Here is a 23,136-nt window from a genome sequence, read left to right as displayed (position 1 = left end):
GCCTCGGTTATAATTTTTTTTTGTCTTGTCGCTCCGGCCGGGACACGGCATCACAGTATGGTAGGGGCGTAACATTTCTGTCACACGCTTGAGGTATTCGGCCAATCACAACGCACTGGATAGCTGGCCAATCAGAGCACACCTCGCTTTTCAGACCGATGAGCTTTGTATAAATCGATGCGTTTCAGAAAGGCGGGGCATAGAGGAGAAACAATAATGTACAGTATGTGGAAAATAATGTGTTTTTTGAACCTTAAACCGCATAAACACATTTCATTACACCAAATACACAAAATAATGTTCTTTTTAGCAACATCATATGACCCCATTAAGACGTCATTTTTGCAGCATTTACAGTGATTTAAAATGTGTTTATCAGCATCCATGGGTTCTGATACATATGATTTGGCACACTTCGTGAAGCACATCAGAAGTTTTCTTTGTTGAATATAAACTCAGTTCCAGATTCAGTGTGTGAAATACACTGCTTCCCCAGAGCTGTGGCCAAAGCCGTAGGACCACATAGAAAAACGCCTACTTTTGAACTGAAAGAAGGAAGAGGAAAAAATACTAGTTATTAATGCACATTAAGTGTAGAAAGCCTTTAACGCTGCTGTTATTTACCACACTCTACATACCCTGGGTGTTGGGTAGCGATGGCACTGAACTCATTGTCCCAGTTGGGTTTACCATACCGAGTCTTCTGCTTAAGCCCGGTGATGGGATCGTCCTCTGCCTCATATTGAACTCTAAGATGGGCTGCCTTTAAACAGTAATTAAAATAATGAGTGTCAAAGTATTTTTTTGTATTTCAGGGCAGTTCAAAATAGTTCACAGTGTCTTGTCATTAAACAAGCAAGTCTTGTCGCCCACCTCAGCATCTTTCCAGCGCGTTAGATAGATGTTGTAACTGAGGAAATCCCTCATGTCTTTTTCATTCATCTGCCTTTCCAAACTCTGCAGCAGGTCTGCAAACCATTCGAAAGCCTGCGTCTCCGGGCAGAGCCAATAGAAATAGATCTGCAGAGGTCAATGGTCAGAACATTACAATAGTAACAGACAAAACCCTTGCTTTTTGGGACACTAGTCAATTTTGAGTTTCAAGGCTATTTTGCTACCATAACTTGACTTCTTTCAGATTAGCGAAAAGACAACATCCAAAATACACATTTAAGTGTTTATTTTATTACACTTTATCTACATGCATTTGTAGAGTTGAATTACAATACATATTTTTAATGGTCGTTTCCTTAAAATGAGTTTTTATTCATGCACTGAACAATAAATCTCCACTTCAACTTCAATTTATTCAGAGTAATGAAAAGGGATGTTCAAAATCCCCTGTGTAAAAACCTGTAACTCTAATGTCAACAAAATAAAACAAAAAAATTCCAGTGTTCACACTTCTGTTCTGGAAATGTAAGCAAATTAGTGCATATTTAATTAGATGATGCCTCAACTGCAAATCAATTCTGAAAACTTGTAATACATAACAACTGTATTAATGCACTGCAATTAATCAACTGTAGAAGTATGATGATATCTACTACTTACATTTTTTTTACCATATTCGCCTGTAGTGCTTTGCCTTAAAAAAACTGACATTTATGAGTTTTAATGAATAAGACTACAAAATAAACAAAGATGTTGTTCTGTCATTCAAAGCCTGAATCGCTAAACTTGGTGCTGTTTATCACCTTTTTGGTGAAGACGTTTTTGTTCTCCTGGACGTGTTTGTACCACACAGACTTTAGAACGGAAGCAAAAGGTGTCACACCAATACCGGCACCCACAAGCATCACAACTTCATAACGAAAGACATCCTCACTGGCCGTCCCAAATGGCCCATCCACAGCCACCCTACACAGACAAAAACAGACATTATGCACGGCAAACTATCAAATTGTGCTAATAACTGAGCATTGTGTTGTTAGTGTTTGTATTCTTTTAGTTCTCTACTGTAGGAGGAAGAAATTAGGAAACACATAAAGAGAAATAGCAAGAAAAATTCACTTATGTTGAAATCAACATTGACCTTCCATCTTCTCAAACAGAAACCTGCTCTCCCAACACTTCTCTTTTTTCTCAACTGTGATTGTGCCCACATCCCCTTTTTACACATGTATTTTCCCATTTTACAAGTGACACTTGCTAGTACTATTAAAGGGGTCATACGATGCTGCTAAAAAGTACATTATTTTGTGTAACCAGATAGTGATGTAGGTATGTGGGGGCGTGTTAGAACGAGCTGTTTTAGGTAGGTGTGGCTGACTTAACTTTTATAAAGAATATCTCTTTGGATTTGAGACTTTAGTCTTTGAACTTTACAGATCTTCTTTATGCACCAAGAGCTTGTAACACTCCAAAGAGAAAGGAAAAATTGAAATCGCATCATATGACCCCTTCAAAAGCACTACATCTGTTATTCAAGACATAAACCTGACATTAAAAGGACAAACATTTTTGTCATCATTTGTTTAACCTCATGTCATTCCAAACCTGTATGACTTTTTTTCTTCTGCAGAACAAGGTGTTTTAAAGGTGACATATAATGAAAGTCTAAAAATCTGTGTTTAAGTGCTACGTATGAAAACGTGAAAAAGATTAACCCAGTAAATTTTTTTGGCAAAGCCTTTCTCAGCAAGCTTGTGAAAAAAAGAGCGTGTCAGATTTCGCTCCCCGTGACGTAGAAAGGGGATCTTATTATAATATCACCGCCCCTAAAGGTCCTTGCACACTGAAGTCCAAAATTTTCATATGCGTTTTTTCAGGGGTTTTCTTTTTCATATTCGTCATCCTTTCCTATCAAAATGCTTACTAAAGATGCGAAAATGCAGAAAATCGAACCTGGTCGAAATATTTTTATGATGAAAGTTTCAGAGGCAGTGTGTAAACGTGATTGACACAACGTATTTATTTTTTAACGTGCGAAAATTTTGAACGAGAATTTCAATTTTGACTCAGTGTGCAAAGACCTTTAATCTGCAAGTTTGCCAAGTCTGTGGTCCGCGGAATTGGGCTTCTTTAACACTATTGCCATGGGTTGTTTTTCATGTCCGCGGGTTGATGCGACCCCAATAACGTGATTTTAGCCCATAAAATGTGAATTTTACCAGGGGAACCCCGACCACAAAACGTGTTTTTTACCCCCCACCCAACGTGATTTTTACCGGGGATTGAATGCGATTCAAACCGGGGATTGAACGAAACGTGATTGGTCTAGTTTTGGGCTAGTTTTGAGTAGCAATTGGGCAGGTTTTGTTGTGAAAACCTGGCAAACCTGCACAGCGCCATCTTTTTGTTTTTGCAAGCGACAATGGTGTACCAGTTTTAACACCATGGCATGCTAACTGTTCTGTCTTTGGCTGCACTGACAAGCACAGAACAATATTTAGAGTCCCAGCCTCACAGGAGACAAGAGAACAGAGGATTATTTTATTTACTGCATATTACACTGCTGACACAGATCTAATATAAACATGTGATTTCTTTCCCAGTTGTTTACCTTCACAGACGTAACCACCTGTTTTTGTAACTCATGTGTGTGTTTTAACAAACTTGTGGGTATTTGAATGTTTAAGCGCAATAAGGCATGAAAGAGAACTTAGTACTCACATGCCATGTGACAGTGACATGTGACATGCCATGTTTCTGTGCGCGTGCTTTGGATGTGTGCACTCAGAAAACTGTATGTCAGAAGTTTAAACTTATATGGCTTTAAAATGCATAATTTCAGCGCAATAGACATGATAATCAAAACCAAACAGATGCTTTTTAGCAGAGTATCTGAAAAAGTGGGCAGGGAGCAGCAGCTCATTTGCATTTAAAGAGACATGCACGAAAAAACAGCATGTTTCTGCTTTCACTCAAAATAGGCATTTTCAAAATTATATAATAAATGATCTGTGTTGTATTTTGAGCTGAAACCTCACAGACGCATTCTAGGGACAACTGAGAGTTATATTACTTTGTAAAAAGGGGCACTATAGGGCTCCTTTAAATAATGTTCTTGTCCACACAATGAAAGTCAATGGGGTTTGGAACAACATAAAGGTGAGTAAATGCTGACAGAATGTTCATTTTTGGATGAACTTTTGGATCTGTTACTTTAATCTTACTTTGGTAGTGTCCAAGCATCCAGCACCACAGTTTTGTCACCTCCACAGGCTGTATAAAGGGCTTGTGTCCAATCCCCTACAATTCGGATATGCACACTAAGGTGGTCTTCCTCCGGGGCAGAGGTCAAGGTAAAGGGATGCCACTCTAGCTGAGAGATGGACGGGCACTGCATGAAAACATACTGACCGACCTCCATCTTAAAGCCCTTCTTCTTCATCTGCAGCTCAAGGGTCTTAGATGGGTGCATCACTACCTGTAAAGTGATGCAATATGGTAAGAGAGGAAGATTTCATTTGGTTGCTAATCAAACAGCTTGAATGACTAACCTTGGTGATAACCACTTTCTGCTGTGAGCGATAGAAACGCACCAGTCTCTCACATACATATAGAAACATTGGGCCAACCACCCACTTCCATGTCTGTAAGAGGAAGTACATGTTGAGATGCCATCGAAATGATGAATGAAATGCTAGATGTATTTGAGATTGAGATTATGTTAGGATATACCATCGGCGGATTCCCAGCAAAGACAGGTTCTGGGCAGTCGGTGCCATTTTGACCCCAGGTCTCGAACTTGCTGTGACATTCAACTGGGTCATGAACCTTTACACTTTCCACAGTTTGGCCTCGCACGATACGCCTACACAGACACACACGCAGTTACTGCATAAATAATGCATGGTAATTCTCTTGCTAGCATTATGTGCCTGTCAACATGTATTATGAGATGTGTTATAATGCTTCATTAAAAATAGCTTAAAACTGTATGTCTAGCCAGAAATGAGTGGGTGTTTGTGCTTTCAAATCATCCCTTATTAGCGCTGAGCACAATGCGTGCAAGAGGAACTGTGGTATTGACAGTGGAGTTGAGAAAGCGGAGAGCACAACAAAGTTGAAAATTGCTCAACTTTAAACAGTACAAATGAAAGGAAAAAGCGAAGCATCCAATCACTGTTTAAAATCCAGTAGATTCAGTGATTAAATCACATTTTGCATATTATTACAATATTTAATTCAGATGCAGTTTGCGTGCTTTCATGCTGTTTAGGCTGTAGCTATTGGTTAACAAAAGTGTATATAACAAAAGTTGATATAACGTATATACACTACCAACTACAAAAGTTTGGTTTCACATGATTCTTCAGAAATTATTCTAATATACTAATTTGGTGCTCATTAAACATTTCCTATTATCAGTTAAGCTGATTAATATTTGTGTGGAAACATTTGCGATACATTTTTTCAAGATTCTTTGATGAAAAGAAAGTTCAAAGGAACTGCATTTATTTAAAATATAAAATCTCAAATCCACTTCAAGTTGGATCCAACACATCTCTACTGTCATATTTGATCATTTTTAACATATCGATGCTGAATGAAAGTATAGAAAATTCATATTGTGAAATACAGATTTAGTTTTGGTTTCGATTAACCAAAAAATACAAATATTAATTGAACTAAACCCTTACCCAATTCCATGAGCCACCAAACCAATGAAAAAGACGATGAACAGATGATGGGTGAACCAGAAGACCTCGAAATATGACCTTCTGATGACCTCCATGGAGGAAGTGATGATGAGGATGAGGGCGAGGGTGATGACCACCCCCGTCAGTCCTGCTATAGTAGTAAACATCACTATGGTTGGGTTCTGGGAAATCAAAAACACAAAAATTACAACATAAAACATTACTCAACATGCAACATACAATAAAAGCAACATTACACTAAAAAGAAACAAAGATAAAGTAGACTGCAAAAGTCTCATACACTACCTTTGACAGGTTTGGGGTCAGTACTTTTTTTTTTCTTTTATTCAACAAAGACATATTAAATGAATCAAAAGTGACCATTTATAATGTTACAAAAGATTTCTATTTCAAATAAATGCTGTTATTTTAAACTTTTAAACTGAATCCTGAAGAAAAAAAAATCAGTTTCCACAAAAAATGTTAAGGAGCACAACTGTTTTCACAATTGCTAGTAATAAAGTGTTTCTTGAGCCCCAAATCTGCATTTTAAAATGATTTCTGAAGGATTATGTGACACTCAAGACTGGAGTAATGGCTATTATCACAGGAATAAATTACATTAAAGTATTTAAATAGTAATAATATTTCATAATATTACTGTTTTTACTGTAATCTTGATCAAATAAAGAGAGCATAAGACACTTCATTCCAAAAATCTTCCTGATCCCAAACGGTAGTGTAGGTCTATATAGAGATGGTAAAACAATCATTTAATTTTTTGCCCTTAACCACAAAAATTGTTCAAAATCTGTTAGTTTTTCTCAAAAGCAGCTATAAATATAGTAGATCTTTTTATATCAGTCATAGGATGTGTGTGTTGATTGTTCTCTCTCCCTGTTCTATTTCTGGCTATTGTCCACCAGGTCATCATAGCAAAACCATGGTAACAGAATTTTTAAAATCATGTGATCTCATCAGCAGCAGCAGCATGATGGCTATGTGATGTAACCGTGGGTGGAGGTGGGAGGTTATCCTACAGGGCTGAAGTGAGATCAGTTGGAGGTTCCTTGCATAACGAACAAGATGCTGCCTCAGAAACAGAGTTTTAATGGGGACTTCTGTTAACAACAAGACTGTGTAACTCAAACACGAAACGTGTGTGACTGAAATGAGTAAAAACCTCACCGTCTCATTGGTTCTGATAGGGTTGAGGTAGGATCTGTTGTCATTGTTGCCAATCTGAGAAAGCACATAAGGCAGGTGACTGCTGTTGATCATAAGCTGGGAATCCATGAATCTCTCAAAGTTGAACAAGTGAGCTATGATGTGGATGGCTGGGAGAATATACAAGACATCATCAGCAAGGCTTACAGAATTTCATCCATAAAATATAAGAGAAAAACAGTACAAAGCTGTCACTGGGGTCATACAAAAAGTTACAAAAGGTACAAAAGGTTTGGACCTTATTTATCCTTAAAAGTTACATATTAGTATCTTAAGGTTACATTTTAGTACCTTTATTTCTGAGAGTGTGTACAAAACGTTGAGTTCAGATTGTAGGGTTTGAGGAAAGAGATTTAATCTAGATGAATATTCTTTCTTATTGTACCTGTGTGGAGGGCAATCATGTAGGCCACTAGTTTGTGGAAAGTGAGGTTTCTGTCTAGCTGACGGGCTGCAGTGCGGCTACAGTACTGTGAACACACACCATTAATGAGGAGATTCAGGCTTTTTCATTTTTGGATAAGTCTTTCACTTTCGCTCTGTTGCTCCTTCCCTGACCTGTATGGATCCGCGCAGGAACGAGAGCAGGTTTCTGCAGACGGGCAGCAGGATCAACATGCAGTTAAAATTCAGACATGCAGCTGGAGCTCTGGCCCATGAGAGAGCATGCTGAGTGAGAGGGAGAGTGAAAATAAGCCAGAGACACGGGAAAGTTTCATTTCCTATTTTAAGCTCTGAACAATATATTCACTAATGCATTAAAAAACGGTACTTAGAGCTATAATGTAACAATATAGGCCAACATATAAACATTGTACTTTTCTAAATTCTGAGTAGAATCTAACAATACACTAGCAGAGTGAAATATACAAATATGAAATTATATTAACAATATAATTTAATATAATTAATTCTATGTGTGCGTGTGTGTATGTGTGTGTGTGTGTGTGTGTGTGTGTGTGTGTGTGTGTGTGTGTGTGTTACAGAGAGAGAAGAAGACAGACAGGCAGACAGATATACAGACAGACAGAGAGAGAGAGAGAGAGAGAGAGAATGAGAAAATGAGCCATAGAGATGGGGGAAAGTTTCATTTCCTATTTTAAGCTCTGAACAACATATTCACTGATGCATTAAAAACTGTACTTGCAGATAAAATGTATAGCAATATATAGGCCTACATATGAGAATTGTACTTTTCTAAATTCTGAGAACAATACACTAGCTTAATACAATATACACTCTAAAAATGCTGGGTTGTTTCAACTCAACTTTGGGTCAAATATGGACTAACCCAACTGTTGGCTAAAAGTTTTAAATTACATTTTTAACCCAAAAGTTGGGTTAGTCCATATTTGTCCCAACATTGGGTTGAAACAACCCAGCATTTTTTAGAGTGTACAAATATGAAATTAGATTAACAATACAATTTAACATAATTAACACTGGAGTGTAACTACACAAATTATTACAATTACGAATTATAAAGATTACATTTTTAAAAACCCCAATAACATCAATATAATAATTTACAAAATAAAAAATACAATATATTCATCCTATTTATAGATTATTGAATAAATTAAATGTTTAAAATGTATAAATTATTTGACACCTACCCCAAGGATGACTCTAGTATAGTAGTATCTATCAACCAAAAATGCCATGTAAAAATGCACAAAGAGAAACACATTGATGCCGAGCCATACCAGCTGAAAAACACAACGGAGAGCGTCTGAGACGATTTGTAGACTGATTAAGTAAATATAAGTATAAAGCATGAGGAGTATCTCTGTCCTTCAGGATGTTTAACAAATAAAACATAATGTGCCAAACACACACAAATGCAATTAAGAACTTTAAATACAAAGACTATAAAATAAAGATAAAAGTTAATTTAATTAAGAAAGTATAACTCCAACAGCTTACAATAACAAAAATGGACAGTCCTTCATTTGCAGCAAAGTTTCCCATGATGTTGTGCTGTGTAGAAAGAGAAGATCAAGAGAAGTGTGGATGAACAATTTTGAAGAAAGCCACAAGACAAAAAGGGATTTGGTTTATAAAGCAGAGAAGCAAACCAGGAAATAGTGTCACAACTGTGAGCCCATGAGAAACCATCACGCAAAGTTCCTCAACCTAAAGGGGATGGCCAGACAATCTCTCAGTTCTCTTTCTGATTTATAGTCAGGCCTGTCATTCATTCAGTCTTAGTTTTTGTAGTGTCAGAACTGTTATGGTTTTATGATTTAAATAAGTTTCATGCATTTGTTACTGTCTTTCTCATGAGCATATTGTAAATGGGTTTTAATTGAGGTTTTCAGAAAAAACAATTACAAAAAAGTGACAACTGACCTCGCACATAGAAAACACACAGCAAATACAATGATAATTAAAAAAATAATAAATAAATAAATAACAGGAGAAGTTCAATAAACAGTGTGTACCACCATGGACAAAATAGCATTCTCCTTTATTTATTTTATTCTTTATTATGGGTTTAGCTGATAGTTGCACGTATCAAAAGCAATGGTGTGCTCTATGCAGTGCTGAAGGACATATTTTGAGGGAGTTTCCAAATGTAACCCAATCACAGTCTTGCAAAATTAATAACCTCAAACCATTCAACTCCCCACAGGGGGGCAGTAAAGTTAGGATACAATCATCTACTGCCTTCAATGAAAATAATTACTTTTTTTTTTTTTTTGTAACATTTTGTAGAAAAAAATCAGAATAATGTGCAAAAGAGGTCTCCAGATGAGACAAATGCAAAATAGGAGTGTAAACAAAGGAAAGAAAAAACAACTGATTAAATCATTCTTTGCAGGATTATGAAGGTCCTGCCAACCCAACTCTCACTATCCATATGTCCTTACATTTTTAAAGAAACTTCAGGCAATTGCTTGAATTTAGGCCATATGTTATCATATGATAGGACACTGTCATATGACCAATCAGGACTAATTTCACAGTCTTACACATGAGTAGAGTAATACGAAAAACTAGAAGAAAGTATTAATAATGAACCTGAAAGGTTGTCAAACAATTTTCAGAGAGCAATGCCTCCAAGGTGATGGAAAAATCAAAAGCTTAAATACAATCGTTTAAATAACTCTGCTTTAAATAATCCATACACAGAGACAGCTATAACATTAATCAAACCAACACCGACAGAGCGCTCCCACGTCACATGACAAAAAAGCAGCGGTTTCATCTTGGTAGGGAATTTCACATGCACTTCAGTGGAACATGCTGGCTCTTTTGCCTTGTAAACCAAACAAGAAAAAGTATATTCAGTACAACAAACGTTGACGTTTACATGCCACCATTAAGGCAGAAATCCAACATTTTAATTTTATTTCTCCCTCTTGATCCTTAAAGGGCACTTCTTACAGTGTTTTTATAGGGATAGTTCACCTACAAAAGAAAACTCTGTAATTTTTTACCTCACCCTCATGTTCCAAATGGTTCCGAATGACTTTATACCTTCCGTGGAATGCAAGAGAAGATATTTTATGTAAGACAACTGTCTTTGTTTATGCAATAAAAGTCGATGGAGTTCAAAAAAACCTTTCTTCTGAAGAAGAATAAAGTCATACAGGCATGACATGAAGGTGAGTAAATGATGACAGAATTGTCAGTTTTAGTTGAACTATTTCTTTAAGCTGTGCTTTGCTCACACAGCGCCGCACAAACTCTGTCCAATGTCCCCTTTGGTAACGCAGGGTGGATCGTCTCCAGTGTCTTCCCCTGGTGGCTTGGTCCTCATGGAGCCCGGCTGGGAAAGCGTCCCACGAAGCAGGCAGAGGGATCCACAGTATTCCCAAAAGCCTTGGGCTGGACTGGATGAGAAGAGTTGTCTGCAAGGGTGGCAAAACTGGTAAAAGAGCAACATAAATAAAACAGCTATGGCATAACCCAACAACAGCGACAGTTCTAACACGGGAGCGTCCACCCATTGGTAGAACTCAGTCCGGTGGACGTACCACATCAAAATCAGCCCCATGTTCTCGACAAAACGGAGGGAATAATACACAGCGAGGCGCCTCCATGCCTGACCCTTATCGATCAGATCAGGGTCATCCAATCTAAGCTGAACGGCGGACCAGCAGAACACGTTGATGCCGGCGTACAGGAAGGTCAACATGCAAAGGACAATAGTGGTCCCGACACGAGTCAATGTCTTCTCAATGTTCTCCGGGAAAGGAGAGTGGCTGCTCCAGAAGAGAACCCACGGGTGCAGAAAGAACAGGACGAAGTTGGCCGACACCACCGGAAGCACCCATACCTTCAACACGGAACTGAAGAGGACCAGTACTGCCACACGTGTGGCGATCTCGAACCCTCGCCACAGGAACACGCACAGGTATGCCAACGGACGCACGGAGACTTCGTAATCATCGTAGCGTATCTTTATGGCCAGAATATTGCAGCGTAGGGCTCCGTATACAATCGAGAGAAGGGAAATGACCATCAATGTACCTGGCAGAGAGCGAAAAGAATGAAACATGAGCGCGTTAAATCCAAACATACTTTGTGGTTAAGAGCAATTGAACAAACATTTGCATTAGATAAGTGGATATTGAATAAACCACTCCAGTGTGTATAGAGGCCCAAACATGCAGAAATTATAAATAAACAATTAAACAAGGAAAGACAAAGAAAGAAAAAATAAATACATGACTATATATGACCTTCCCCACTTTCATGTTGCACATAAAAAAGTTAAAATAAATAAATGTAAAATAAATAAATAAATATGGAAATAAATAAATGCATGAAAATTGTAAAAATAAAAGCAAAAGTATGTATAAATAAATAAATGAATGAATGAAAATGAAAAAAGTATAAATAGATAAATAAATTTATACCCAGCCCATTTCCATGTTGCATATAATAAATAACTGTATACATAAATAAATGCGGGAATAAATACATGTAAAATAAATACACAAATTAAGTTAAAAAATGAAATAAAGAAAAAAAAAAAAAAAAAAAAAAAGCAATACAAAAATAAATTCAGGACAAAATTCAATGAAAACTGTATTTGTTTTAGCAAATCATTTATTTCTTTATTTATTTTTATTTGGTTTTGGGCCGCCATAACTGTGGTGCATAATACAGTATGTTGCCATTAGGTTACATAATTAACTATTTACTACTACTGTTTACTATTGTTGTTAAGTAATAAAAGATAACAAAAGCAGATACCCTGAAGGCCCAAATCCACCAGCAGTGCAAACATATGGCCTCCATCAGCCTTCCATCTGATCTAAAGTCAGTTACCATTTCATTACTCTATGCCTCATGGGTAATGGGGTCAGACTGATTCACTATCCATTATGATCTCCAATACTGCTTTCAAGGATGGACCGCAAGGCTGTCAACACATTCCTCATGCAGGGCAGATGACTACATATCTGCGAGGCAGAGTCGGGTCTATAATTCCTAATATTCAATGTGGAGTGACAGTTGATGGGTGGAGAGTAAAACTCTAATTATACCAAATAACAGCTTGCAAATGCCTAAGCTGTCTACAATATACAGTGGAGTCCAACAGTCCAAAAGAGACCTTGCATTTGTAATAAAATACACATTTTACATTTTCATTATTATTATTAGCATAACAATCTAGATGAAATGTCTAAATAGATGTACATGAATTTCACAATTTTGGCAGAATATTGGCATTATACGTTGTTTATTATTTATTTTCACAAGAAATCCTATGACGTTTTGTTTAGTATCAGGTTAACAAAAATAATAATGATAAAAAAAAACACTGTACTCTGTTTAGTCCCAGGTTCACAACAATAATAATAATAAAAATTTAAAATTAAAATAATAATAAAAAAAATAATCCAGGTTTCCAGGTTTTAAAAAATACAAAAGTTCTGAAAAATGTATCATAGTCTCAGCCAATTGGCAATGTATGTTCTTTATTGGTTATTTTCAGTGACTGTTCATTGTTGTGTAGCACTTCTGGGTATTTCAAAATTAATTTATCTGTGGTCTAGTTTATAAATAATTTCTGTCTGTTGAGGGCTGCACATGCTGTCTGAAAACATATTATCTATTCTAGCTGATATTCTCTGAAACAAAGTGTGCGTCCTTGAGATAACATGAAGAAACAGATAGTACACAACTAGAAGTCATTTCAGAAGCATTCAGTGTAACTCAAGCATGTGTGTAGAATGTGTCACTGAGGAGAGCTTGTTAAATTTAGTTGGGTGACGTTGGGAGCAGTTCCATGTTTACAGGACTTACAGAGAGATTATTCTATAGAGGAAACTTAGAGAATGTGCAAAAGAGATTGTGCACAGATCATACTGGTTGGGCAGAAACATGACATGCCTCAATGATATAAAAGCCAACTGCTCTCCCTGACATTTAACACTTTATAGAAATGACAAAACTCATTAACCGTGGAAGTCATAAGCTCATAAGCTTGCAATGCTCCACTTTGGGAGTTGTACTTCACAAGGCCAGATAACAGAACGAAAACAAAGCAGGAATAAGAAAAGTCTTAGTCATGCTCTAGAAATCCTTAAGACAATTTAAGAAGTCTTTCTCATTCTGAAAATGTGATAGTCGAACATTTTGATTTTTTTTTTAGTCACTGTGACTGGTATGTATAGTAAGTGATATACAGTCAGCCGCTCATTATGGCAAAATAAAGAGTTTTTATGATCTTGTATCACCTTGAAGTGACTTATTTTGTGATAACGACTGTCCGACTGTACATTATCCCAATTATTACATAGCTAATTAATGGAAATTGTTTCATTAGCTTACTTAGAAAGCACGGAAACACAAGCACAGCTTTGTAGGAAACAGGTTTCTCGGATAAGCGATCAGTTGCCATTGGCAACAGCCTTTATTCAGAATTATCTGACCACTAAACTGATCAATCAGAATCAAGTATTCCGGAGAACCGTGTTATAAAGACAATTACACTATGGCACTAAGCTTTCAGTTTCTCTAAAAGCCTTTATTAACCTAGTCTGTCTCCTGCAGCGCTCTATTTTAGGTGTGTCAGAATGTACTTGATACTACTTAGTGTGTGTGTGTGTTCTCACCTCTACCGATGGACACCCCTTTCTGCAGCACACAGATGTAGAGTTGCAGTGTGAGCTGGGGTGCTGAGCCCAGGAAGGCCTGTATGACCGATGTCCTGGCAAAAGCGGCCCTGTGGGTGACTAACTTCCCTTCTGCCTGGCCCACTTCCTGCTCTACCTCCTCGGTCTGCCCTTCCCGGGGCATCTGCTTCTTACGGGTGATGGTGACATACGGCTCCTCCACCTTTCCGGCACTGCCATAGATACAGAAGGCATCCAAGCACCTAAAGGAATAAAACCGAGTTTTATTGCTTGAATATATGAGTGGCCAAGGTTTAAAAAAAAAAATATATATATATATATATATGTGTGTGTGTGTGTGTGTGTGTTCTAAAACAAATTTATATTTAAATGTGGATTATTTGCTCGATACATTTTTATTATAGTTAAAATAACATATCGCCATTGGTTATATTTTATTAATAAAATAAAATAAAAATAGTTCTGTACCTTTAAAAATGATAGTCAAAAGACACAACTGCATTGCCTTTGGTTATTTATAACATATGTGACCCAGGACCACAACACCAGTCATAAGGGTCAATTTTGTGAAATTGAGATTTGCTAAAAGCTGAATAATTAAGTTTTCCATTGATGTATGGTTTGTTAGAACAGGACAATATTTAGTTGAGATACAACTATTTGAAAATCTAGTCCTTAAAATGAAGTCCTTAGCAATGCATATTACTAAACAACAATTATGTTTTTTATGTTTACGGTAGGAAAAGTACAAAATATATTCATGGAACATGATCTTTACTTAATATCCTAATGATTTTTGGCATAAAAGAAAAATAGATCATTTTGACCCATACAATGTTTTTTTGCCTATTGCCACAAATATATCCATGCTACTTAAGACCGGTTTTGTGGTCCAGGGTCCCATATATTGCCTTGGGAAATAAAATAAAATAAAATAAAAATTGTTCTATACTTTTTTAAAAGTATAGTTGAAAGAAATAACATAATATTGCATTTGGTCATTTTTATTATTAAAAATAATGATATTAGGGGGTCACTGGATTGGCTGCAAATGTCCTATAAATGTTGGATTCTAATTATATTCACCCTCCATGTCACAATAGACCATGTCACAGTTCAGAGAACTGCACTCAACCCAGTGAGAGCTCAAAAGCATAGTTCTAGCTTACCCGAGGACAGCTTTTGTAAGGCCTCAGTGGGCGATCTGTCCATCTCATTCATTTAAAATGCAGAGGCTAGGTCTCACAGGACAGGTAGTAGGTGCCAAACATTGAGTGAGTATTTCCTATCCCAAACCTTGACAACAGCCTTGCTATTTTACAATAATAGGGTGCAGGCAACCTTGATGATAATTTGACAGATGACAGTGTGTTAAGAGAAGGCCAAGAGAGCCTTTACAGGCCATTCACACTAATTCAGTGAAATAAACAACTGAATTATACATGAATCACACAGGTCTGAAACATTGCTGGGCTTTATCTGAATGAGCTGGCCCAGGTTATGTTGCTAAACTGTACTATTAGAAAAGGCCATATCAATGCTTCAATCGATCAATGCAAAAACACACAGAGACTGATAGAGATGGAACAGTTTACTGTGAGGCCTGGACTGGAATAGAAAGGAAACTGTCAATAACACATTAATAGATGATTTGAGGACAAAAATTGTCCATAAATGGCTTGTGTAATATATATACACACACATATATATAATGTAATCTATTATTTATATTCCCATTATGTGATATATCCCAGCTAACATCATTTTTAAGACATTACAAGAACACAAGAACAGAGAACATAATAATTGGTTCACAACATAAAATTAAGTATTAAATAAAGAAAGAAAGAAAAATCTTGTGCTAACGGTAGGGGAATGTACTCATTAAATTAAATAATTTAAAAAACATATCATAACATCATCTATACTTCTTGTGAAGTGCCTCTTTTTATTAGCATGAATTTGTACAGTAAATAATTCATTGATGAAAAATGGACATAGTAATATTATAAGCATTAAATTCTGTTTCTAATAAACATACTGTGACAATACATGATATACGATATCATGGCCTTGAGTAAAAAGATAATAACTGCAACTATTATCACTGTCACTTATTTTAAAAGCTATAGGCATATCCAAATACAGCTTATATTTTTTGCCTAATAGAATGTTAACAGCTTACAGAAAATTATTTAAAAGCACCTTATCAGAAATGAAATGTGTGCATTTCATGGAAAGCCCCGGGGACATGAAGCCTTGAGCCCTGAAACCATGAAACCTTTGACATGACTGCGCACTGTGGACTATGAATTAAACGACAAATATTCATAATATTTGTAACAGGTAAAGCACAGGTTCATGTGCGTGCGCAATAATAAGTAAAAAAAAAAAAAAACACCTTCGTTATGTGTATTCGCTCACAATCATGGACATTGTTGATGTCTTCATCCACTACGTAGATGGATAATTCCCTTCCACAGGCTTGTGATAACGAGAACTGCATCCAAATAACGTTACATTGAAGAAGAATCGCAAATTGGCCACTCACCTTATTATTGGCCCAAGTTGTAATATATGAAGCAGCAGCACTAGAGGTCTGTCTCTGCTCAGGTCTCTGTGAATAAAGATCAGTGTGAGCTGCACCAGCACGGATGGCACAAGCGTGAAGAGCAGCGTGAAGCACTGCCAAATCTGATCACCAGCGGAGCGATAAGTGCTGCTCAGATACAGAGCAGCCGTCGTCTCGGCCGTAAACAAAGAGACCGACACAAGGACAGAGCTGGGTAGTCTCATCCTCACTCAACCATGTTGGTTTTCTGCTCTCGGATCTCGTCAGCCAGCATTTTGAAGTTACAGTGGACGTATCAACCACCAGCAGCAGCCGCAAATTCACAGCTTGATCGCCGCGGCGAATAGCGGTCGTCTAACCGGTCGTCTACTCTAGAGGGCGCAATGAGCTCGATATTTATTGTCAGCAACGTGTTTATGTAGTCCAGTGAATCTCAACCTTTTGGCGTACCGGACCCCAGTCCAATTCAGAACCATCCTCAAGGACCCCCAGAACAAAATTGACTCATATCATTTGTGTCTTTGTGAGGACCAAATGCAGTCAAGTATAATTCAAGTTAGCTGACTTGTCCAGTATTTGGCCATATCATCAGCTATATTGGATTTTTCTTTCATGGGAACGTCATGTCAAAATATACAAAAATGTATACTTTAAACGGACCCCCTGGCCTTATGTCAAGGACCACTAGGGGTCCACGGACCCCTGGTTGAGAAACACTGATGTAGTCTACCTGATCACCAGCGGCGTTGAGCCCATTTAGTCCCACATTATAATGCTAAAATTCCTACAAGTGTACCTACAATCCCTGCCGGTACGAGACTCAAACCCACAACCTTGGGTTACGAGTCAGACTCTCTAACCATTAGGCCACGACTTCCCCTATCTTCCGACTTCCCCTAATTCAAACCAGAGTTCTTTTATTTTAGTTTGTTTTAGATAATTATGACTAACTTAAAATTAGGAATCAAATTAAGTTTGTAACCAGCCATTAAACAAAGAAGATTAAATCAGATCAGAGAGAAATTAAAAATATTTGACATCAGAGGTGCTCCTGGGTACGCACGTCAACAGAGCCGCCATCTTGGAAAGGTCTTTTTTTTTTTTTACATTTTGCAAGTAACATCTGAAATTGAAATACAGATTGTTAAAATACAATGACAAATGGAATTAACAATGAGTAAGAACAATTAATTTGTTGTGAGGGATTTAGATTATTAACAAAGACATGTAAACATATAAGTAGGCCTATACAAAAAAAAATGTTTTATTTTTGTTTTGACTCAAGGGAAAAAACACACCTAATAGGCTAATTGTATCTCTAACAGAAGACTCAATGATCTTTTTATTTACACAGGGAATAAGCCACGTTTTAATTCAGAGAAAAATACAATAAAATTTGGATTAGAAGTTGTAACTTTAGACTTGTGGATATGACCTTTTCCAAGCAAGCACACGATTTTAACAGCATTATCTAGAAGAGCAGAACCAGGAGTATGTCTTCTGTAATATCAATAAGGTTATTAAAAGATATAAAAATGTAAATTGAAGGGTGACATATCATGAAAATCTCAAAAAAAAAAAAATTTTTTTTAATTAATGTTTAAGTGCTCAGGTCCCAGGTGCATCTACCAACCAATAAAATGTGAAAAAGAACAACAATCCAGTAAAAAAAAAACAAGAGCCGTTCAGATTTCGCTCCCCCTGTGATGTAGAAAGTATTACCGCCCCTTAATCTGCACATTTCCACCCACAGTGCTGCCATTGTGTTTTTGCAAGTGACAACGGTATACCAGTTCACGCCATGGCGAAAGTTTCGAGCAAAGCATGCTAACTGTTCTGTCTTTGGCTGCACAGACGAGTACAGAACATTATTTAGAGTCCCAGCCTCAGTGGATTTATTGATTTATTTACTGTATATTACACTGCTGCCACACAGATTTAGTATAAACACACAATTTTCTTTCCAGCTGTTTACCTTCACAGACATAACCAACAGCTTTTGTAACTCGTGTGTGTTTTTAACATAAATGTGTGTGTATTTGACAGTTTATGCGCAATAAGACATGAAAGAGATCAGTTTAGTCCTGCCGTGTGCCAGCTGCTTTCAGTGCACGTGATTCGGAAACCATATATCAGAAGTTTAAACTAATATAGTTTAAAACACATGATTTCAGCATGACAGACATGATAATCAAACCCATACAGATGTTTTTTTAGCAGAGTATCTGAGGAACGAGCTGTAAAGGCACATCCCTATTCTGGAAATACTGCTAATAGAAAGTAATGTTCTTCTGATATGAATATTATTGCATATTGAAATTATTTTTTTATCTAACAAATCAGTTCCACATATAATTGAATGGGTAGTTAACAGAACCGGGATTTACAGTTTTAGATAAAATACAATCTAACTTTTCTCAAGTTATGGGATTTTCACAAGCCATCTTGGAAAGGTCAAAAATCACACCTGTTTGAAAGTAGATGATGTATCCGTGCTGTCATATATCAATTTTATATATTTGATAATTTGATAAGGCTGTCATTTGGCTGCATGACATTAATTTTGTAGATAATTGTTTTGTTTTTTTGCTACAAAACGTCGCTGTTTAGTAACAGAAATTTTGTGTCAGGTAGGCCTAAAAAATAATGGCTTATTTACGACACTACACATTTTTATCCACCTTACTTTTCAACGTGGAAGTAGGCTATTTTGTGCGAAGCTTCCGATTCATTAGCCGGTATAGGTGAGGAATAACAAAGAGCCGTAAACAGTAAAACTATTTGCACTACAAGCCAGTGTATGTTTAATTACGATAATAAAGATTATTGTAGCATTTTTTAAATACATATAGTCTGTTGTAACAAATAGGCATTTGTAACATCAACAGGATGAGAGTGCTTTTGTACACCAGAAGTCTTGCACATTCATTCACATTACGTTTACATTTAGTCATTTGGCAGACGCTTTTATCCAAAGCGACCTACAAACGAGGACAATGGAAGCAATCAAAATCAACAAAAGAGCAATAATACGCAAGTACATGCAAAGTTTTTTTTTTATTATATAATAATAAAAAAACAAACAGATAGAATAGAAAAAGAATATAGCAAGCTAGGTTTAGAGGCCTTTTTTTGCTTTTTGTTAATATAATAAATAAAAAGAAATCAAATAGATAGAATACAAAAAGAACAGAGAAGCTACAGTAGTGTTAGTTTTTTCTTTTTAAAGAAAACAAGCATAAATGAATAGAGTGCTTAAGTCTAAAAGGAGCAAGTTTTTTTTAAAGAATAGAATTAGAATAGAGAGTGCTAGAGTTAGAGGGTCAAATAAAGATGGAAGAGATGTGTTTTTAGCCGATTCTTGAAGATGGCTAAGGACTCAGCTGCTCGGATTGAGTTGGGCAGGTCATTCCACCAGGAGGGAACATTTAATTTAAAAGTCTGTGAAAGTGATTTTTACAATAAAGCGTTGTTCACTTGCAGAACGCAAGCTTCTAGAGGGCACATAAGTCTGAAGTAATGAATTTAGGAAAAGGGGTGCAGAGCCAGTGGTGGCTTTGTAGGCAAACATGAATGCCTTTAATTTTATGCGAGCAGCTATTGGTAGCCAGTGCAAATTGATAAACAGAGGTGTGACATGCATTCTTTTTGGCTCATTAAAAATGAATCTTGCAGCCGCGTTCTGGATTAATTGTAGAGGTTTGATAGAACTGGCTGGAAGACCTGCCAAGAGAACATTGCAATAGTCCAGCCTGGACAGAACAAGAGCTTGAACAAGGAGTTGTGAAGCATGTTCCGAAAGAAGGGGCCTGATCTTCTTGATGTTGAATAAAGCAAATCTGCAGGACCAGGCAGTTTTAGCAATGTGGTCTGAGAAAGTCAGCTGATCATCAATCATAACTCCAAGGTTTCTGTTTTTAAAGGAGTTATGGGCGATGTGCCTAACTGAATTGTGAAATTGTGATGAAACGATGGGTTTGCTGGAACCACAAGCAGTTCTGTCTTGGCAAGGTTGAGTTGAAGGTGATAGTCCTTCATCCAAGAAATGTCTGTTAGACAAGCTGAGATGCTTAAACATTACATTACATTCAAGTTTAAAATGTCAGTTCCTGCTCTTACTTGAGAAAAAGGTGGATAGTCTGATGTATTTCAGTGATTTGATGGTTTCTAGCAGGTGAACAGACTTTTCTAAGGGCGAACAGATAGCAGCAAAAGGAAGAGGCAATAATTGCTAAGGAAATACTCATGAAATGAGTGGTCGGATGGAACGAAGAAAGATAGAGTTAACCCTCTACCGCACGCATTATGATAGACCTATAGAAAAAAATATTTGAATCTTTTTCTTTTCTAAGAATGGCTTAACTTGAAGTGCTGTAAAAAAAAATTTTGAAAAAAAAATTATTTTAAGCTTAAAGAGCAAGGAGCAAGGAAATGAACACAAAGAGTATGTTGCCATATGGCTACACCATGCGGTAGAGGGTTTAATATCAAATATCAAGTAAAATATCAAGTTGTATTTCAGTGTATTTTTTTTCTATTCAGCCCAGGTCTAGTGGTGCAAATCACATATGGGACTCCATTTTTGTAGATTACAGTGTATGCAGAATCAAGCTGTAATTTATAACAAACACCAATAGAGGGCGCTTTAGGCACTGATAAAAATTCTGCAGTTTCATTTCATCTTGCATAACACTGCTTACTGCTTCCTTCACTGTCTACCTCTCCCTGTCAGGATCAAGTTTAAAACACTTGTCGTTGCATACAAAGCAGTAAATGGACATCTGCCTACGTACGGTCCATGCCCAGGACCATGACTTGCCCAATTACGCTGACCCCTCCAGCAGGACTGAGTGTTGAATAAATGAATGAATGAATGAATGAATGAGGGATATATAGCGCTTTATTGTGCATTGCTGTACACCCAAAGCACTTTACAATCATATGAGGGGATCTCTCCTCAGCCACCACCAGTGTGCATCATCCACCTGGATAATGCGACGGCAGCCAGTACGACGGCGCCAGTGAACTCACCACACACCAGCTACAGGTGGAGAGGAGAGAGAGTCATATTAGTGGATGAGGATTATTAGGAGGCCGTGATTGATAAGGGCCAGTGGAGGGAATTTGGCCAGGACACCGGGGATACACCTCTACTCTTTATGAGAACTGCCATGGGATTTTTAATGACCACAGAGAGTCAGGACCTCGGTTAACGTCTCATCCGAAGGACGGTGCTTTTTACAGTATAGTGTCCCCATCACTATACTGGGGCATTAGGACCCACACAGACCACAGGGTGAGCACCCAATGCTAGCCTCACCTCTTCCAGCAGCAACAGTTTTCCCAGGAGGTCTCCCATCCAGGTACTGACCAGGCTCAACCCTGCAGCTTAAGTGGGCAACCAGTCTTGGGCTGCAGGGTGATATGGCTGTGGCTGGAATGGAGAAAGATAGAGTGTTCACACATCGTTATGGTGCAAATAACCTACTCTCTGTCTTGAAGTGCAGACTCATGACTCACTTTTTTCAGCAATACTTGGAGTATTTGTGTTAGCTTATTTGTACTATTTTTAATGTGTGTGTTTGTGTGTGTGTGTGTGTGTGTGTGTGTGTGTGTGTGTGTGTGTGTGCGTGTATATACACACATATACATACATATATACATTAGAAATAGTACATATATATACTGTGTATATATATATATATTAAAAAAGACATTTTTTTTTTTTTTGCGTTGTGACATTATTTTAATGACAATTAAGCTCATTTTCCTTTTAAAAGTGAAATTAAAATTAAATTTATGTTTCATTGTTATAATGAAATGTAATTTTCAAAAGCTATACGCTACTGTTTAAATGTTTGGGTCAGTATTTTTTTATTTTTTGTGTGTGTGTGTGTGTGTGTGTGTGTGTGTGTGTGTGTGTGTGTGTGTGTGCGTGTATATACACACATATACATACATATATACATTAGAAATAGTACATATATATACTGTGTATATATATATATATTAAAAATAGTACAAATAAGTAAAAAATAGTACACACACACACTGTGTATATATATATATATTAAAAATAGTACAAATAACTACAAATAAGTAAAAATAGTACACACACATATACTGTATGTATATATATACATACATATATACATTGTAGGCTATTTGTACAGAAAGCACTTATTTTCTTCTTCTTTTGTCCAAATGACATCTGTAGAAATTTAATGTACACTTTTCACTTTTTGCAAGTCATGTACACTCAAAGCACTTTTTGCAAGTCAGTCTGAATAAGAGTTCATTAGACTAAATTAAAGTTAAAATGAAATTACAATCAGATGCTGTAGCCTACATGTAAATGGTAAAGTAATAAAAATGTAAAACAAATGAATTCATTCCACTTGTTCCTTATAAAATTCCTATCAAGTTACTTTTTTATTTTTCATAATTGCAACTTTACTCTGAAGCAGAAGACTTCCATACCTTCTTATGTGACGTGCCTTTTTTATAGTGCATTTAAACTAGGGATGCGCCGATCCGAAGAAAGGCTCAGTAACTGTTGCACAGATATAATACACTACGCATACATTTCTCTTCCCTTTGTGCTTTGCTGTTTTTAACATGAAGCGCTTACAATGTGCGCCCATTGTAAGCG

The 23,136-nt window shown here is 36.8% G+C and overlaps 2 protein-coding genes across 3 annotated transcripts; both read right to left on the bottom strand.

Moving 5' to 3' along the window:
- Nucleotides 1-311: 311 nt before the first annotated feature.
- cybb (cytochrome b-245, beta polypeptide (chronic granulomatous disease)) lies at nucleotides 312-9,038 on the bottom strand. Its single transcript, XM_016489847.1, has 13 exons — nucleotides 8,742-9,038; nucleotides 8,432-8,524; nucleotides 7,374-7,484; nucleotides 7,201-7,285; nucleotides 6,777-6,925; nucleotides 5,589-5,770; nucleotides 4,627-4,759; nucleotides 4,446-4,538; nucleotides 4,119-4,372; nucleotides 1,698-1,860; nucleotides 874-1,020; nucleotides 639-763; nucleotides 312-545 (listed from the first exon to the last, which is right to left on the bottom strand). The coding sequence occupies exons 1-13, from the start codon at nucleotides 8,784-8,786 to the stop codon at nucleotides 428-430; spliced, it is 1,698 nt and encodes a 565-aa protein (XP_016345333.1). The 5' UTR covers nucleotides 8,787-9,038; the 3' UTR covers nucleotides 312-427.
- A 274-nt stretch (nucleotides 9,039-9,312) lies between these two features.
- On the bottom strand, nucleotides 9,313-16,816 carry xk (X-linked Kx blood group (McLeod syndrome)). 2 transcript variants are annotated; one of them, XM_016489849.1, is made up of 4 exons: nucleotides 16,464-16,816; nucleotides 13,892-14,154; nucleotides 10,799-11,294; nucleotides 10,507-10,689 (listed from the first exon to the last, which is right to left on the bottom strand). In XM_016489849.1, the coding sequence occupies exons 1-4, from the start codon at nucleotides 16,706-16,708 to the stop codon at nucleotides 10,578-10,580; spliced, it is 1,116 nt and encodes a 371-aa protein (XP_016345335.1). In that variant the 5' UTR covers nucleotides 16,709-16,816; the 3' UTR covers nucleotides 10,507-10,577. The 2 variants fall into 2 exon arrangements, with proteins under 2 accessions (XP_016345334.1, XP_016345335.1); XM_016489848.1 differs by having other exon boundaries at nucleotides 9,313-11,294.
- Between the last annotated feature and the right edge of the window lie 6,320 nt (nucleotides 16,817-23,136).

This window comes from Sinocyclocheilus anshuiensis, unplaced genomic scaffold, assembly GCF_001515605.1.
Source record: "Sinocyclocheilus anshuiensis isolate Anshui unplaced genomic scaffold, SAMN03320099.WGS_v1.1 scaffold1154, whole genome shotgun sequence".
NCBI classification, from domain to species: domain Eukaryota; kingdom Metazoa; phylum Chordata; class Actinopteri; order Cypriniformes; family Cyprinidae; genus Sinocyclocheilus; species Sinocyclocheilus anshuiensis.
The sequence above is the reverse complement of the archived record's forward strand: the minus strand, read 5'-3'. Positions and strand labels throughout refer to the sequence as shown.

What these genes read in the sequence shown, in the direction of transcription:
- xk (XM_016489848.1), bottom strand. Translation starts at nt 16,708, where the DNA reads ATGAGACTACCCAGCTCTGTCCTTGTGTCGGTCTCTTTGTTTACGGCC. An exon ending in CAACTTGGGCCAATAATAAG is followed by an intron (nt 14,155 to 16,463) that starts GTGAGTGGCCAA and finishes TTATTCCTTTAG; the next exon opens with GTGCTTGGATGCCTTCTGTA. An exon ending in AGGGGTGTCCATCGGTAGAG is followed by an intron (nt 11,295 to 13,891) that starts GTGAGAACACAC and finishes GCTCTCTGCCAG; the next exon opens with GTACATTGATGGTCATTTCC.
- cybb (XM_016489847.1), bottom strand. Translation starts at nt 8,786, where the DNA reads ATGGGAAACTTTGCTGCAAATGAAGGACTGTCCATTTTTGTTATT. An exon ending in GACTGTCCATTTTTGTTATT is followed by an intron (nt 8,525 to 8,741) that starts GTAAGCTGTTGG and finishes TGTGTTTTTCAG; the next exon opens with CTGGTATGGCTCGGCATCAA. An exon ending in ATCGCTACCCAACACCCAGG is followed by an intron (nt 546 to 638) that starts GTATGTAGAGTG and finishes TCCTTCTTTCAG; the next exon opens with TTCAAAAGTAGGCGTTTTTC.